Source organism: Brienomyrus brachyistius, chromosome 1 (genome assembly GCF_023856365.1).
Source record: "Brienomyrus brachyistius isolate T26 chromosome 1, BBRACH_0.4, whole genome shotgun sequence".
NCBI classification, from domain to species: domain Eukaryota; kingdom Metazoa; phylum Chordata; class Actinopteri; order Osteoglossiformes; family Mormyridae; genus Brienomyrus; species Brienomyrus brachyistius.
In genome coordinates, this window is record NC_064533.1 from 7110522 (window position 1) to 7126184 (window position 15663).

Genomic DNA, 15663 nt, shown 5'->3' on the forward strand with positions numbered 1-15663 from the left:
CATAAATTAAGGGACCGTTTATAATCTATTCGAGGAGCCCTATTTTGAGTGAATAATGATTACATTCTGTCCTTAGACAATGGATTCATTCCCAGATTTTTTAGGATTCACACTCAAACTGGATCCATCAATTGTTTTATCGTAATAACTGAACAGGCAGACCAAGGATTATAAAACAAGATTTATTGAAACTTACAAAAGCAAGGCAAACAACTGAGATTTCATTGACATCAAGACATGCGACTTGGCCGTTTCTGACGGGCAGTTCATGAGGCATGATTTACACAAACCCATTCAAGAAGCATAACTCCTCAGCCCCTATACCACTTCTATTTGGTGTATCATTCCTATGGATACAAAACGGATCTCTCTCACCCCAGAAAATCGAAACAGCCCCGATTAGGAATTTCAGCGAATTCGACACGCAATTAAACACAGTAATCACCCGGGATTTACACGCGCACGCACTCACTGGTTTCCATTTCAAGGAAAGCCCTTCCGAATTAGTGCATCAAAAAGCTGACGTCACGGCCGCGGACAGCGCTACCTTTACATAGTGTGATGCGCGAGCTTCACGCAGCGATGCACCCTGCTGCTGACAGCTAACACCGTGCACGAGCCTCATATTGGACCCTTTACATTTACTGAATACGGGATCTTGATGGATTCATTCAGCCACGGCAGTGCAAGATTAAAGCAATTAGGAAACGCCTATTATTTCAGCTCCGTGTTGTACACAGAAGCCACAGACGAGCGAAATATTTAGCGCTGAATAACTTGTCTATGTTGCATGTTCACCGCTGAATTTACATCGAGTACATTAATATGGACGGACTAACTGTAAAGGTGCTACATTTGTATTTGCGGTCTGTGCAGTTTATAGAGGGTTTTACTGCCATACGGACAGAAAACAAGCAGTTTTGCTGTACAGTTAAATTCTGACTTTGCACATTCTTTTTTCATCATAGAATAAGAATATAAATTAACACGAATACGTAACATAAATATGTTTATTTCCTTGGAGAAACCGAACATGCGGCACGATCAAAAGAACAGAGGGCAATCACACATCTTTCCTCGTTTCCAACCGTTTCTTTTTTTCATAGAACTGTATCAGTAAGATTTTACAGTAGCAAGATGCTTATCACTCCGGTTTCGCCCCACAGTCCAAAAACATGCTGAGGCAAATTGGAGTTGCTAAATTGCCCATAGGCCGGCATGTGTGAGTGAATGGTGTGTGAGTGTGCCCTGCGTTGGGCTGGGCCCCCATCCTGGGTTGTTCCCTGCCTCGTGCCCTGCCTCGTGCCCATTGCTTCCGGGATAGGCTCCGGACCCCCCGCGACCCAGTAGGATAAGCCGTTTGGAAAATGGATGGATGGAAGATGCTTATCAACATAACCCAAATTCAAAGCCAATTCATTAGATCAGGGGCTGACATTCAAACGTCAAAGCAGAAGCCAGTTTTTTGTTTATGTAATGAAAAAAAATGTCATCGTTTCACAATTATCCCAATTGGATACCAAAATCCCTCGTCACAGAGTACGCTGCACACTCGCTAATAGCCAAATGTTAGCGTAATCCCAAAGCACCTATACCAGACTCACATCTATAGCACAGAACCTGACCACCAAAACAAGCCCTTTGTTGTGAAAGACTGCAGAGTGTCATGTGACGCCGTACCAGCTTCCTGCTTCAGCGATTTCACTTGTAGAACCTCTGACCTACCGGTGAAGCATGAAATAAATAAAAGAAAGCAGAACGACCGCGAGAGGAACAGCACCTACGGGATGGATATCAAGCTGTTCCGAGGCCTGCCGACACAGAGCAGGGAAAACGATTCAGTTTTTACAGGACCGACACTGCGGTGACCCTTCGACGTCCATACAAAGGAGAAAAGAAAGAAACACCATCTACTCCAATGGTGAAGATCAGTCTTTGGCTTAATGTGCTATAGACAGTATTAGGGCTTTTAAAGCAAATGCGGGAGTGAACAAGTTACGAAAAACCATCTGTCACTCCTCATACTTTTGCTTCTTTAAAAAAAGGGTCGTATGTCCTCTGCAATCTCATACAGCCTTCACTCACAGAAAAATCAACGTAAACAGATGGATGTGAAGCCTGTAAACACAACAGGATGACGGAGCTGGTCACCAAGAACGCATTCATGCTACTAGATACTAACCTCTCTGAACCACCAAAAGAGACTTTCTCTTCTCTCCGTCTCTGACACAGGGAAACAATTTAACCGTTTTTGTGGACGTTGCACGGGGGAAGAGAGGGGACACTTTTGCTTTTATGCAAATCTAAAGCACTTAGAGGATAAGTGCTAACCTATTAAGCAGAATCCACACCTTTAGAACAGACTACGGATACTTTCCAGAATATGTATAACACATACTGCCTGTTCTATTCATTATTGTCGGGGGTGGGAGGGAAGGTTAGCAGAACGTTTTTTTTTTGCTTGAAGTAGGCGTCAAACCGGCTCATTGCGTAGTCCTGGAAGGCAACGAGAAAAGGCAGCGTTAGGGACTCATTACCGTCACCGAGAGCCACCCCGGTCCTCTCTGACGCAGGTCATAACATCCAGTCTAGCCTAAGGCCAGCTGGACACGGCCAAGGGTCGTCAGAGGTCCCCAACTGGATGTCTGGCAGTGATGGTAGAAACGTACCTGCATGTTTTTACGACTATCTGAGCCAATAACGGTATTAATAGGAGCTCAACAGAATGCGGCATGCAGTCTGTAAGCTGCCGCCATCGCTTACCATGTAGCCGAACTCAATAGTGGAGATTTTTGCTTGAATGATGGACCACAAACCCCACAGGAAATGAGACGCCAAAGCGTAACTAAGCAACAAAGGAAGGAGAAGAAGAGGCAACAAAAAATGTAAATGCTGAACTCAAAAGCCACTCAAAAGAGGATTCTGAAATACATCACTATTTACGCAAATATTATAATATTACATACATTGATATATACAACATATTACACATCAACATCATGTATTTTATATAATTACAAATGTTCCTACCGATTTGTTTCCAAAATCATGGCTTCCTCAATCCTTGCTTGGTCTTCTTGTGCGGAATTTAAATATTCACTATTTTCAGACAAATAACTTCTAAAAAAATGCAACTGCAAACAGACAAATATTGGCACACATTTCAGAAGGTATTACGTGGCAAATTTAAGTAACTACTATATATAAACAACTCCTGTATATAATGATGCATAAAATTATTCTGAAGTCTTGGTCTTATCCACTAGGTGGCAGGAGATAATCACAGTAGGAGTCAGGGTTTAACAGTTCTGATCCTGGGGAGCGAATCCATGTTGGCATTTTGTTCCAGCCAGTGTAAAATCTAACTGTTTAATATTTAAATTCATCTCTTACTTGTTTCAAAGTCAACAACCAATTAAGAAAATAATCTGGGTTATTTGTACCCATTAAAAATGACTCACATGACTCATATGACTGATACAAATGCATGATGCAACACATGCAAAGATTTCCCAACTATCAATACTTTGATGAGTGAGAGAGAACCCAAGAAACTACAAAACGTGGAAATAGACTGGCAGACGCTGGTGGGCATCAGGACCAGGCACCGCAGACCCAGAGTGTGTCTCGCAAACAGAAGTGTACATAGTCGGCACCGTTCAGTTGCACGGTTACAACTATGCTTTTGGGAAACGGCACCGAGTGTGACGACTCACCTGCTGCTCTCTGCTGGGGTAGTTTTCCAGCTTGGCCTTGTAGAACGGCCACTGGTCATAGGTGTAGTCGAACACCCACTCGCAGAAATGGTTACCAAAGTCGAAGCCCCTAGAAGTGAGGAAGGGTCCCATTCACTGGTGTCGCTGAAGTGCTCAGGGCCCACCTGAGGTGGCTGGCTGCCCGGTGGTGGTTACCACGGTAACCAACACAACATAAACCATCCCCGACCCACGACGCTATCTTACCTATAATTATAGCTGCTGTACTCAAAGTCAATAAGCATCAGCTTCTCTGTGGACGAGGCCTTCCTGTTGTCTAACATGAGGATATTACCTTAGAAGAGAGAAAAGGGAGAGAGGCCAGACAGACCTTAAGCCACAAGATCAACTGGGAATCCAGTAAACTTAGACATGCCATTTAGAGACTCCAGTGACCCTCCAGTGGCAGACTTTACATTACCTTCCTGAACGTCATTATGGCAGAAGACCACTGGCGACGGAGTGTCCATGAGTAGCGTCCTAGGTGGGGACACACACACAGAATACCACTGTCACCGTGCAACACTGTCACCCTAAATGATGCAGCTGGCAAAACTGCGGACATACGAAAGTGAAACCAGTACAAAAATAAACACATATATCTATACTACATACTGTGTGTGTATAATTAACAACGCCTTATGGAGAAGCTCAGTACACAAGCACAGGCTGGACACCTAGAGGGGAGGGTGGCTGCTGTAGTAGTGCTTCCATGCAAATGACACCAGTGTATAGTCTCTGCGATTGATTAAGCCGCCTGGAAACTCATGCAAAGACCTTATATGCACTTGCGCCTCCATTTCCTGAAATCTGATAGGAGGAACTGGCTTGGGATTCTGGACAGTAGTACTTTACATAAATATTTTATCCGAGCCACACACAGACTGGACCGGAGCGCCTCTCACCGGAGACTCTCCAGCTCCTGCTGCAGGTTGTACTTCTTCAGCTTGCTGAACTTCTTCACGTGGGCCTCGCGGACAAAATTCAGCTTCAGAATTTGATCCATGTACCTGACAGACAGCAAGGAGGGCAGGCATACTCAGCTGTGAGACCTGCCAGGACTCTGAAATCTGGGCTTCCACTGAGAGCATTTCACCATGGAGTAAAACATTTTAAATACCCGGAACGCTTAGCTCTGCTCTCTCTCTCTCCCAATGGAACGAAGCAAAGTTTTTAAGGCTTCATCTGCAGTCCCAATCCAGCAGAGAGCCAGACTCAATTCACAACAGGGGTCTCCAACTCCTGCCCTAGAAAGCTACTGTCCAGTAATTTTTCTATCCTACCTGGCTACTCCTGGTATTTGCCTGCAAATAGGTGTGGCTCATCAGAAGCCAGAGACTGGACAGTAGCTTGTGAATTGAGTCGGGCTCTCAGCTGGATTGGGACTGGAAGGGAAGGTTTTAAAACTTTGCTTTATAATTTACAATTTATCAGACTCCCTTATCCAAAATGACAAGCATTTTTGAGAGCACAAGGTCAGACAGTCCCTGAAGCACCTAGGGGTTAAGGACCTTGCTCAAAGATCCAATGGTGAAATCACTATGTTGACCTTGGGATTTGAACCCACAGCCTTCTGATTACAAGAATAGCATTATACCCCACTGAGCCACACACTGCCCGCAGTTCAAGTGACAAGCCTTTAGAGTTCATACACTAGTTGTATTAGGATGAATTCACAGACGATTACGTCGACCACGTGGTATGGAATTAATCCTTTTACAGTAATATTCGTAATAGTGGATTGATTCTGATCGGGTGGGCAGTGATCGTCCTGAATTCAGATTAATCATCCATGATTCACCCCAAGTGAACTGCACGAACATGTTGTCCTCTACCGATCACCATACCATGAAATCTATTTCGCAGTAAATAACTTCGGCTCATAAATGAAACCAGGATGCTTATCTGAGCCATTAGATCAGCATGCAGAATGCTTATCTTGGTTTCGGGAGACAGGGGGGGTCGTTATATAGCACCCTATGTTATCTTTAGGGGGGGACAGGGAGGCGTTGCGCAGACACCCGGCACCAGGACTGTGACGCCCGCTCCGTCCGCTCCTCGTGTGTGCCACGCCCCCTGATTACCCATGTGTGCTTCCCTGATCGTCTCCAGCTTTGTCCATTTACTTTGCTTGGTCCTGTCTTATTTAAGTCCTGGTCTTACCTGTTTGCCTTGTCTGTCATTGATGTTCGTTGCGGTTAGATGTATCCTGATCCCCAGTTCCCGATTAAACCCCTTGTTTTGCCCGTATACGCCTGTCTGCCTGCTCTTTGCCCGCCTGCCCGAGCGATCGCCCGCTTTTAAACAGCGCGATCGCAGCCGAGCGTGACAAGGACGCCTATTGTGTTTTATTATCTCAAGCAGCATCACACGGACAAAAGGGGGAATTGGATAACACCTTGCCCTGGGGGGAAGAAGTGAGCCTGGCCAGCTCACCCCCTGCCCACAGGCAGCACCCAATTTAGTATAAAGGACGGGGAAAACTCAGTACAGACCGGAGCTCAGCCGTGGGATAGAGCGTGCATCGCCCGGCACTTTCTCGGGACTCACGTGTTGGTCTCCTGCCAGGACTGAAAAGGGCTCCCCAGTCCGTGTGTGAAGGTGGGTTATGAGGGCACGTCCGAGTGTAAATAGCTTAGCAGCTGCTTTTACACTTAATTGATCATGGGGATTAATTATCACCGCTCGTGATAACAAATTCACATTATCTATATTTTATTGTATCTTTCCTATATATATATTCGTATGATTTATACTATTCTATATCTCTGGTGGTATAAGGTTATTTTGCATTGTTTTTAATTGATATTGATTTTAATGCGAGGTTATCTTGTATCACTTGTATTAAAGTGTTTTTGAGTGAAACTAAGCGTGCCTGTTTGTTCCTCTGAGAGCCCTATATCCCTCTCTCATCCATTTTGAGACACTAGTAAAGAGGGAGCTTGGAAAAACCAATGCCGAATGACCCCCCCTCCCTCTCCTCCCCACCTACCTGTCTATGGTCCCAAACAGCCACTTGGGCTCTTTGTTGAAGGGCATAACCATTCTGTGGAACCGAGCCATCTTCACTGCTATCTCTGCAGAAAGTTCTGGAATTCGGAGCTGTTCGGTCCGCAGGCGTTTACTCTGGGTGGGAGGTGTGGGGACCGGCAATTAAACCTCTGGTATCAGCCAACATCTGAAGTGAAAGGCGGTTCTGCTGGGCACAACAGGAAACACAAAACCCAAGAACTTGTACCGACCGGGACGTACTGTTCCAGGCGGCCCTCTGGGAATATGCCATACAGTCGGGGTCCCAGGGCCCGCTCTGCCAGGATGGCGAACATGACGCTCTCAAGCACGAGAGAGTCCACACCCTGGGAAATGAATGCAGGTCACATGACATGGTCCTGCCAACCAAATCGCAGTCACTAAAGAAACGATTATCAAACCTGAATTCAAAATTTTGCTTAATTTCACCAAAATGTCCCACTTTTTCCTATTTTTACATATGAAATCGATCCAGGCACTTCCATTAGAACTAAAAACAGAGAAAAACGGAACTAAAAACCTTGTGTAAACAGCTTTCATTTAGTGTTGCATTTATTTGTAATGTCAGCTAATTATTTCCTGCGAATGGCAGCCATGTGAAGCGCAGAGGCACCTGCAGGATGGCGCCGTACACCCGCAGCAGGACCTGCTCCGGCTCCCCATTGGTGGGGGCCACGCCGTCCGGGAGGCTGCACAGGTACAGCAGGTTACTGAGGCCACCGCTGGGAATGAACACAAAGGACATCGATCGCAGTCAGAATTAGCCCTGGGATTGATAAAGTTAATCTTAATCTTCAGGCTGCAGGAGAAGAAGCCACTCTGCATAACATGCACGCACCAGGCATAGTGTCGTAAATGTCGCTTTTGAATTGCACTAATAAGCATTTTCAAGATGTTCAGCCATTCGGTTGGACTTTGTTTACCTGGGTCTAGGTGACAAACGGAATCTATGACCTGTATCTAAGTTACATGTGCGTCACCCAATAGGTGGTGAAATGAAAACCGGTAATTCCACATCATCCTGATTAAACATAGCAGGGACAAAGGTCAATAAGCTCTCTGCTCTGTTTATGCCACTTATTAGCAGACATTTAACAAGTTGCATTTTTAAACTTTAAAACAGTTTAAGGATGAGAGAGGCCTAAAGATAATGGTTCGGGAAACATGCTACATAAAGTGAAAATCAATAATGAACTAACTGAAAATCCTTTCATTTATATATCGGGACATATATATCTATATCTATATATTTTAATTTATATTCACATACATACATACATACTCACATATATACATACGGTATTACCTGACAATACTAATCTGAAAGTCCGCCTCTGAAATGGACTTCCATGACCCGGAGAGAAAGTCCCGGCACCAGGCGTACGCTCTGCTCTTCGTGTCACGGTCCACTTCGTCGGTTCGCCCGTCCCGGTAAGATTCGGCCTCAGAGTCGTCATCCCCGTTGCCGGCCCGGAGACTCGGCGCCTTCAGGTGACCCTTCCCGGGCGCAGGCATGTCCCCCGTTTCACTAGTGACGGCGTCAGCGGGCTTCAGCGCACCGTCTCCGGGAAGCCGCAGGACCCCGCCGTCCGTAACACTCTGCCGTGACTGCATTCTTCCGAGCTCGACTCACGGCAATATAACTAAATGACAGCCAAATTAAGGCTTTTTACGCGATTAGCAATAAATCCGACTACGACGTCCAGCTTAACGACTGTATTATTCAGCAATAAAAATGCATCTCGTACAGCACTGCGGTTCCTTGCCTTAATGCCCCAGATAGGATTAATAAATTAAATACCCAGTAATTATAATATCAGATGTGGACACACATCTGGCAGCTACGTTGTCAGTCTGCGGGACCACAGTATTGACTCATCAGCAAGAGAGATGCCGTTTCCCGTAAAACACGAGTACAATCCCGGACAGCGCGGGCAGGGGACTGGGGGACAGAACTGTGCAAACAGGGGTCATAAGTGTGTAGATGCGAACGCTCATTCCCCGGGCGGATCACACCTACAGGATTAGGAATGTATTACCCGCCCTTCGACTCCCCGTTAAACGGAAAACAAAGCCGATTCCAAACAATACGCCACCTATCTACTCAAATCCACGAAACGGCACACTATTCATTAGTTCCAGGAAACTGACCCTAGTTTTATTTCAGTCGTAATCCACGCACCGCGACAATACCGGTAAAGAAGTGCGCTTCCATCTAGGTTTAGGGTTGAAGGACGGTAACTGACGGCATAATTCCGCGTCGGCATTACACGAGACCATGGGAGATGTATTTTTTTTTTAATTCTAATTCAATATATATCATTGTACAATTACAGAGGGTATAAGACTCAGTAAAGCATACAAAGAAACTCAATATACCAGATTCCATAAAATTTTATTTAATTTAAAAAGAATTTCTTCATTTTTTTAACCGTTATGAGTTTTTGCAGTCGTATACTGTGCCTACGTTGGCCGCGACGTCGAACTCGGTTGCTTTTTTTTGCGGCGCATCTATTTTGCGCGTAATGATCTCAGCCAATGAATTGTTTGCATAGCCCGCTCGTGGCGTCATAAGGCGATCTGTGTGAAGCACGCGTAGTCTCTCGAAGCGTGTCGCGTGTTTGATGTCTTCGCATTGGACTGCAACGCCGATATAGGTATTATATGTGTTAACTATTTAACACATATAAATTGCGGAAATCGGCTGCGGCGTATAGCCACTCGTTTTATGGTTTAAGCAGTGCATTATAGCCATTGGCAGTAGAAGCTAGCACATAGTGCACGTATTAAACATGCGACAAGTTCAGTTTATTTGCAGAATGAATTGCGCTAGTTGCGTGCCCAAATGCATTATATATTAATCGATTTTAATTTATCGATTTGTCTAAATTATATTTTTTAGAAATGCCATCTAATGTGGAAGTGAAAGCTGCTGTTCGTAACGTGGAGCTCTTAAGTCAAAGGGCGAAGGAGCTCAGCGAGTCCGAGGGGACTGTAATTCACCAACACGATACGTTTTTCAAAGTACCGCAGGGCCGCCTTAAACTAAGAAGATTGGCGGTAAGAGCCTTATAGATGGCTTTAACATTGTTAGGCAGTTTGTGCTGCTGTTTTCAAATGTGTTTTAGCGAATTTAGTAATTTAATTTTCTAATATTGTAAATGATTTCCTTAGGAATTTTTAATGTATTGTCCTTAAATTACAATAAATTAAACTTATTGATATTGTAGATTGATTTATGCATAATAAGATGCCTGTATATGCAATTGTAAAATATAAATCTTTCCGAGTGAAGAAGAAACCTTTTACACTGTTTGCTGTCAGCTGAATTCTCATTAGCTGCCTTGTCAGTTACAGGACGGCACTGGGCAGATGATATTTTATGAAAGACCTGATTTGCATGGTCCTAAGATTTCTAATTATTCAATTACTATCACGCATGACCCAGACGGCCTCACGGTAAGTGCACTAACCCCTTGGTCTTTGCACAGTTTTATGTTTATATAGCTTGTTTACTTTAAATATAGTTGGGTCTTTGTTGTAATCGAAGAAGCCCCACTTAGAATGCTATTACTCTGCTTTAACACATCCCTCTTGTTTACATGAGTGGTCCCAGTCTTGTTAAACTGGATTCTAAACCGTGTGTTTGCGGTTATCTTCCATCATTAACTTCTTAGCAGTAATATGACTAAATCAGCCATTCATCCATTTTCCAAACCGCTTATCCTATACTGGGTCGCGGGGGTCCGGAGCCTATCCCGGAAGCAATGGGCACGAGGCAGGGAACAACCCAGGATGGGGGGCCAGCCCAATGCAGGGCACACTCACACATCATTCACTCGCACACCATTCACTCACGCATGCACTCCTACTAAATACATCAGTATCAAGGAATTTGATAAATAAAAACTGTCTGTTTTATTTTACTATGATTTACTTCAAATCCTGGAGTCATTATTTTTTTTTTTTTTTTTGATGAAACCCTTCAAAAAAAAAAATGACTCCAGGATTTGAAGTTAAGGCATTAAGGCATCAGCTGAAGCCTTCAGTGTGTTACAGGTTAGTCACTGTATCAGTGTTTATTTAAAAACTGCCCTTGGGTGTGAAGAAAGTTCTTTCAGATGCTCTGGGGGTCTTGGGCACTGTGGAGAAGGAACGTCGCCTTTTCCTGGTTGGACAGACCAGAGTCCACGTGGACACAGTCAAAGATCTGGGTCACTTTATGGAGCTGGAGGTGAGTGGCAGTTTGCCTGAGGCTAGAGGACGGGTTCTGCATCACTGTTGACCTGAGTGGGTACTTTTCCACGCCCAGCAGCGTAGCCTAGCAATGTGTGATTCTCCTTATTTGTTATCCTATTTACTGGTAAGAGTCAAGGATCCTTTTTCTGTCAGGTTGTCATGAAGGAGGGACAGAATGCAGAGGAAGGAGAAACCATTGCTCGGCAGCTGATGGAACATCTGGGAGTGGAGATGGATGATCTCATCATCGGTGCTTACATGGACCTTATTCTTCAAAAGAAAGGAAGAAAATGCTGATTCAAATACATCAGTTTGTTCTGTCGGCGTGTGTCAGATGCTTTTTCCTAATCTTTCGTGTTCGGTTAATTTCGAGGGCTCCGGGAAATTAGCCGATTGGGTCATAGTGGCCTGTATTATGAAACAAAAACTACAAGGGGACTAAAACTACATCTCCCACTTCACTGTTCCGTGCAGATTTTGTAGTTATAGAGTGACATGTATCAAACTCTATGCTGTTGTGTAAAATTAGATAAAACAAGTTCAGTTATTTGCTGATCAGCTAATGCTTTTATCTGGCAGTTAGACAGTTGAATGTAATATGTTCCGTAATTGTCCATTGTATTTGTGTGTTTGTGCTAAGATGGACTGGCATCCTGTCCTGGGTGTAAGCCTGCCTTTTGGCTGGGTGATGTATATCAAAGTGTACCTCACCTTTATAACCATAGGTGGCACTCCAATGTATTATTTTCGAAGCGCCTTCAGCACCCAAGTCATTGGACAGCTCCATCACAAGTTTTTGTGTCATCGTGGCCTGCTGCAGTAGCCGTAAAATTTATTTTTATAATTTATTTACATGGAAAAATGGCATTAATTGTCTACCGTATGTTTTTACTCTACATCACCTGCAATAAAATTTAAATTTTTCATAATTTAATTGCGATATTGAATGTGCTTTATTTACCTTCTGTTTCTGAGTGGTAGCATGTAAATTAAAAAATAATATATATGCATTTTTGTTAGAATCAAATAACGACCGTTTATTTTATACGCACGAATTACCTTAAGATCACGCAATAGTAAATGTACTGTTTCATTAATTCACATGTAGCTTTAAAATGAGTTATTTTAAAAGTTTATTCATTTTGTGTTCGCCTGCCAATATGGTTCTGTATTCAGACATTATTCCTGGTCTTCGGTCCAGAATAATACAATGATGTAATGGATCTGCTTTTAATCTTGACTTCTAATACATTAAATAATAAAATAAAACGCATACCGTTGCGTAAATCACCAGAATTGATGTCTAAATATCAACCTTCCTTTAACAGCTGTTAATAATAACTAATATGCAGGGAGGGCATTAAGACATGACGCGTATGTGTGTCAGTATGCGATAAATGAGTTGTGCCAATACGGATGATGTGAGAGCGAGCAGAGCGCCTCTATAACGCTGCGTATCCGCAGTGCCGCTCCGTACTGCCTACGCGCACCATCAGCACCAGCGCCTCAGCCCGGACGCTGACTGCGTGTCCCTGCACGGCTGCGGGGCTGCGCTCATTCACCCACCAGCAGAGCTCCTCTCTGGCTGCGCAGGTGCGTGCGAAGGAAGGTCCCCCTTTACGGATATTGAGCAACCGAGACACCGCCCCACAACAGCATCTGCACATCTTCTTAAATTGTATTTTTTTTATTTGTCATCTTCATTTTACGGCCCCAACACGCGATTGGGAGTAAATGTATCTGATCTAGGGAGGTCGCGTCAGCGGCATCTGCAGTCTGGTCGTAGAAGGAGAAGATCTGTGATCGTCACCGACATTGATTTTGTATTTTTTTTTCTGCACTCCTTCTTCCTGACTGTGGATGGGCTGTACTCTGTGATTATCCGTAGGCGCTTTCGAGTCATTTCTGGAAGAAGATGGCGGACAGAGCCGAGATGTTTTCGCTCTCCACCTTTCGTTCCCTGTCTCCTCCAAGTTGCAGGTAAGCCTGCGGCACGTCCGCGGCTCCTCCAGCGGCGGAGAGGCTGCGCTTGCGGTTCGCTCAGTCGCTGCAAGGGCAGCGCTCCTGGCATGGCCATTTCATGTGAAGTTAATTGATATTCCCGCATGTCTGGCTTATGAGCAAGATTTCAGAAACTGTCATAAACCATATCAGCTTTAAAACGGCAATTGCGAGATCGTGGTGTTTTCTGTCACTATGGATGCGTTTCGACGCAGAGACGCGCACAGATCCCGAGGTTTATGCCCTTCGTGACATGTAAATGGCTTCGTTTTGGAAAATACCGTGAGCATTATACCCGAACGGGAGATGGCCAGGGTCGGTGCAATGGGATGCATTGATTTTTTGTTGTTCCAGATGTCCGAAGAGTTGCATAGACGAGGCCCCGCCCTTTCCGAGGCAAATAGGCTTAGATGAGCCCTAACCGAGAATTAGGCATCTTTATCTTTCTCGTATGATATATAAACATGAAATTACCCAGATGTTATTTAATGTATGGTAATAATTAACAATAATTATTACGAATATATAAACATATAAAACATAATATATAAATCCCAGTACAAAACGAAATTTGTTTGCTTTAGTAAATTAGTTTGCATTGAATTAGTGCCGTCATAGTTTCAAACAGCGAAGTTCCCTTGCTGACCGTCACGCATCGCTTAATGTGATATTTTGTTCCGTTGGAAACTTCATTGTGTACCCGGTCACCTCAAATCCCCATTACAACTACAAAATGGAGTTTCTCATCAGAGAGGAGGCTTTTGGTAGTCAAACACGGTCCTTCATTTACAGAAATATTTCTCCTGTTGTTTATTTCAGTGTGTAATTTGAATATCGCTGCAGGTAGAGATATAACAGTAACCGTTCATACAGGTACTGTGAGCACTGTAACCGAAAGTGAATTATAGCGTAACAGCAGCTTGGGCAACTATGGGGTGGAGCATCAACAATATGATATATAGACTTACTATTTAATAATTGCAACCTTAATATTTTGGACAGGTCAAGATGCAGCATTTATAGGATTTGTCAGTCGTATCTGAACTTTATTTTGTTTAGTAATGCTCTACAATAAAGAGTATAATCTAAACTCTGGATTCAGCATTTATCAGCAATATTGTTAATATAAAATCTGTGTTTCTCCTGTACATTGTGAAAAACACCCATTTCTGGGTGAAATGCCCAGGAGCAAGGTCAGCCCTTTGGGGTCCGAGGGTCGATCCCCTCCCCATAAGGAAGGAAGACGATGTTATTTAAGTGGCAGTGGTGGGAGCGACCTTGAGGCCATGGGGGAGAGGAAGAGAGGGATGGAATTGACAGGCAGCGTTCAAAAGACGATATTACAGGCCTGGAAGGCGAAGGGAGAGAAGAAGAGGAAAGAAATGAACAGCGACTGGAAAATGGCTAAATCAAGGGAGGACATGACAGGAGTTTGAAAGGGGTGGAAATAAATATGATTAACATAGAAACTAAGGTGCACCCCCCCAGGGAATAGCCCTGCCTTGTGTATTATGCTGTCTGGGATGAGCCCCTGCAACTCTGTTTTAGATAAATGGATGGAAGGATGGATGGATGGATGGATGGATGGATGGAGGGCCAGCTTTAGCTATAGGCTGAATAGTGAAATGATAATCAGTTTTCTTGGCAGGCGGCCTCCCAAGTAAAGCTTAACCGAGACCCCCTGTGAAGGTTGATCTGACCCTGGATGGATGGAACGTAAACTAAATGCTATCGCCTTCTCTTTAAACCTCACACAGGGTAAACTGACCTCGATCCAGTGGTATTAAGTTTCTGCCATGATTTTGCTGACCACTAGATGGGTGCATAACCCATGATGCCCCTGCTGGCCGGTTCTCATTGGTTCTCTTTCTGTTCGCTCGAATTCACACACCTCTTTGAGAAGATAGAGGGCAATAGCGAGGCCCACAAAGCCACGCGATTGGCGCCTCGCCTGCCTTTGCACGGCTCGCTGGATGGCCTCTGTCCCGGCCACCCTTTAGTATTCAGCAGCTGGTGATTGTATCGATGTGCTGAGTGTGGAGTTTCACCCAGCAAGGTCATTCACAGAGGAATGTCAGTGTTGCTTTGTGGATGCAGCGTAGGACAATTAGCCCAGCTGCATGTCGCCGGGAGGAAAATCACACGACACAGGGAGATCTTGTAAACAACAGACACACAGAGCGGAACTGGGATTCGAACCCATAACATAGGAGGTGTGAACCAGCGGTGGTATCCACTGAGTCACCCCTAACATGTATTTATTTGTTTTGTTGCATATCAATTAATGAATGAATGAATCAATCAATGAAGCAATCAAGCAATGAATCAACCAAGCAATCATTCAAATAATTAATTAATTATCACAAAATCAAAACAAAAGGTATTTTTAGCTTTGGAATTCCAGACGTGCCGTTTCTAATAACGTTCACCTGAACCAAACAAAGAAGCAGTAGTGAATCTCAGCTACAGAGGGACTCCCCCTCCGCCCCACCCGGCCCCGCCCCCAGTCCCCTGATGGATCACAGTTCATATCAAACGTGGCAGTCTGACTGGTGCCTCTCGCACAGCCAGCTGGGTCCCGGGATTGTCCGGCGTTCAGTGACGTGGCTCTGAGCTCTGGGGCGGCTCATATGGAATG

At 44.4% G+C, this 15663-nt stretch overlaps 2 protein-coding genes across 2 annotated transcripts in view; one reads left to right on the forward strand and one right to left on the reverse strand.

Annotated features, from left to right (window-relative positions):
* Positions 1 to 166: 166 nt before the first annotated feature.
* Positions 167 to 9028, reverse strand: chkb (choline kinase beta). Its single transcript, XM_049021509.1, has 11 exons — positions 8092 to 9028; positions 7399 to 7507; positions 6998 to 7111; positions 6748 to 6881; positions 4661 to 4765; positions 4177 to 4235; positions 3963 to 4050; positions 3717 to 3825; positions 3031 to 3134; positions 2764 to 2845; positions 167 to 2496 (listed from the first exon to the last, which is right to left on the reverse strand). Exons 1-11 carry the CDS (start codon positions 8397 to 8399, stop codon positions 2407 to 2409), a joined length of 1302 nt encoding a protein of 433 aa, XP_048877466.1. The 5' UTR covers positions 8400 to 9028; the 3' UTR covers positions 167 to 2406.
* Positions 9029 to 12474: 3446 nt separating this feature from the next.
* The window catches only part of mapk8ip2 (mitogen-activated protein kinase 8 interacting protein 2), a 50332-nt gene continuing 47143 nt past the window's right edge, over positions 12475 to 15663 (forward strand). The window contains exons 1-2 of the mRNA XM_049016033.1: positions 12475 to 12617; positions 12913 to 13004. Coding sequence (XP_048871990.1) covers positions 12940 to 13004 — 65 coding nt within the window. The 5' untranslated portion in view covers positions 12475 to 12617; positions 12913 to 12939. The remainder of the gene's footprint in view (positions 12618 to 12912; positions 13005 to 15663) is intronic.

Excerpts from the sequence above, each read along its gene's own strand:
- chkb (XM_049021509.1), bottom strand. The coding sequence starts at position 8,399 with ATGCAGTCACGGCAGAGTGTTACGGACGGCGGGGTCCTGCGGCTTCCC. Across the intron at positions 4,236-4,660 it reads CAGGAGCTGGAGAGTCTCCG|GACGCTACTCATGGACACTC; the intron begins GTGAGAGGCGCT and ends GTCCCCACCTAG. Across the intron at positions 3,826-3,962 it reads TACAGCAGCTATAATTATAG|GGGCTTCGACTTTGGTAACC; the intron begins GTAAGATAGCGT and ends CCTCACTTCTAG.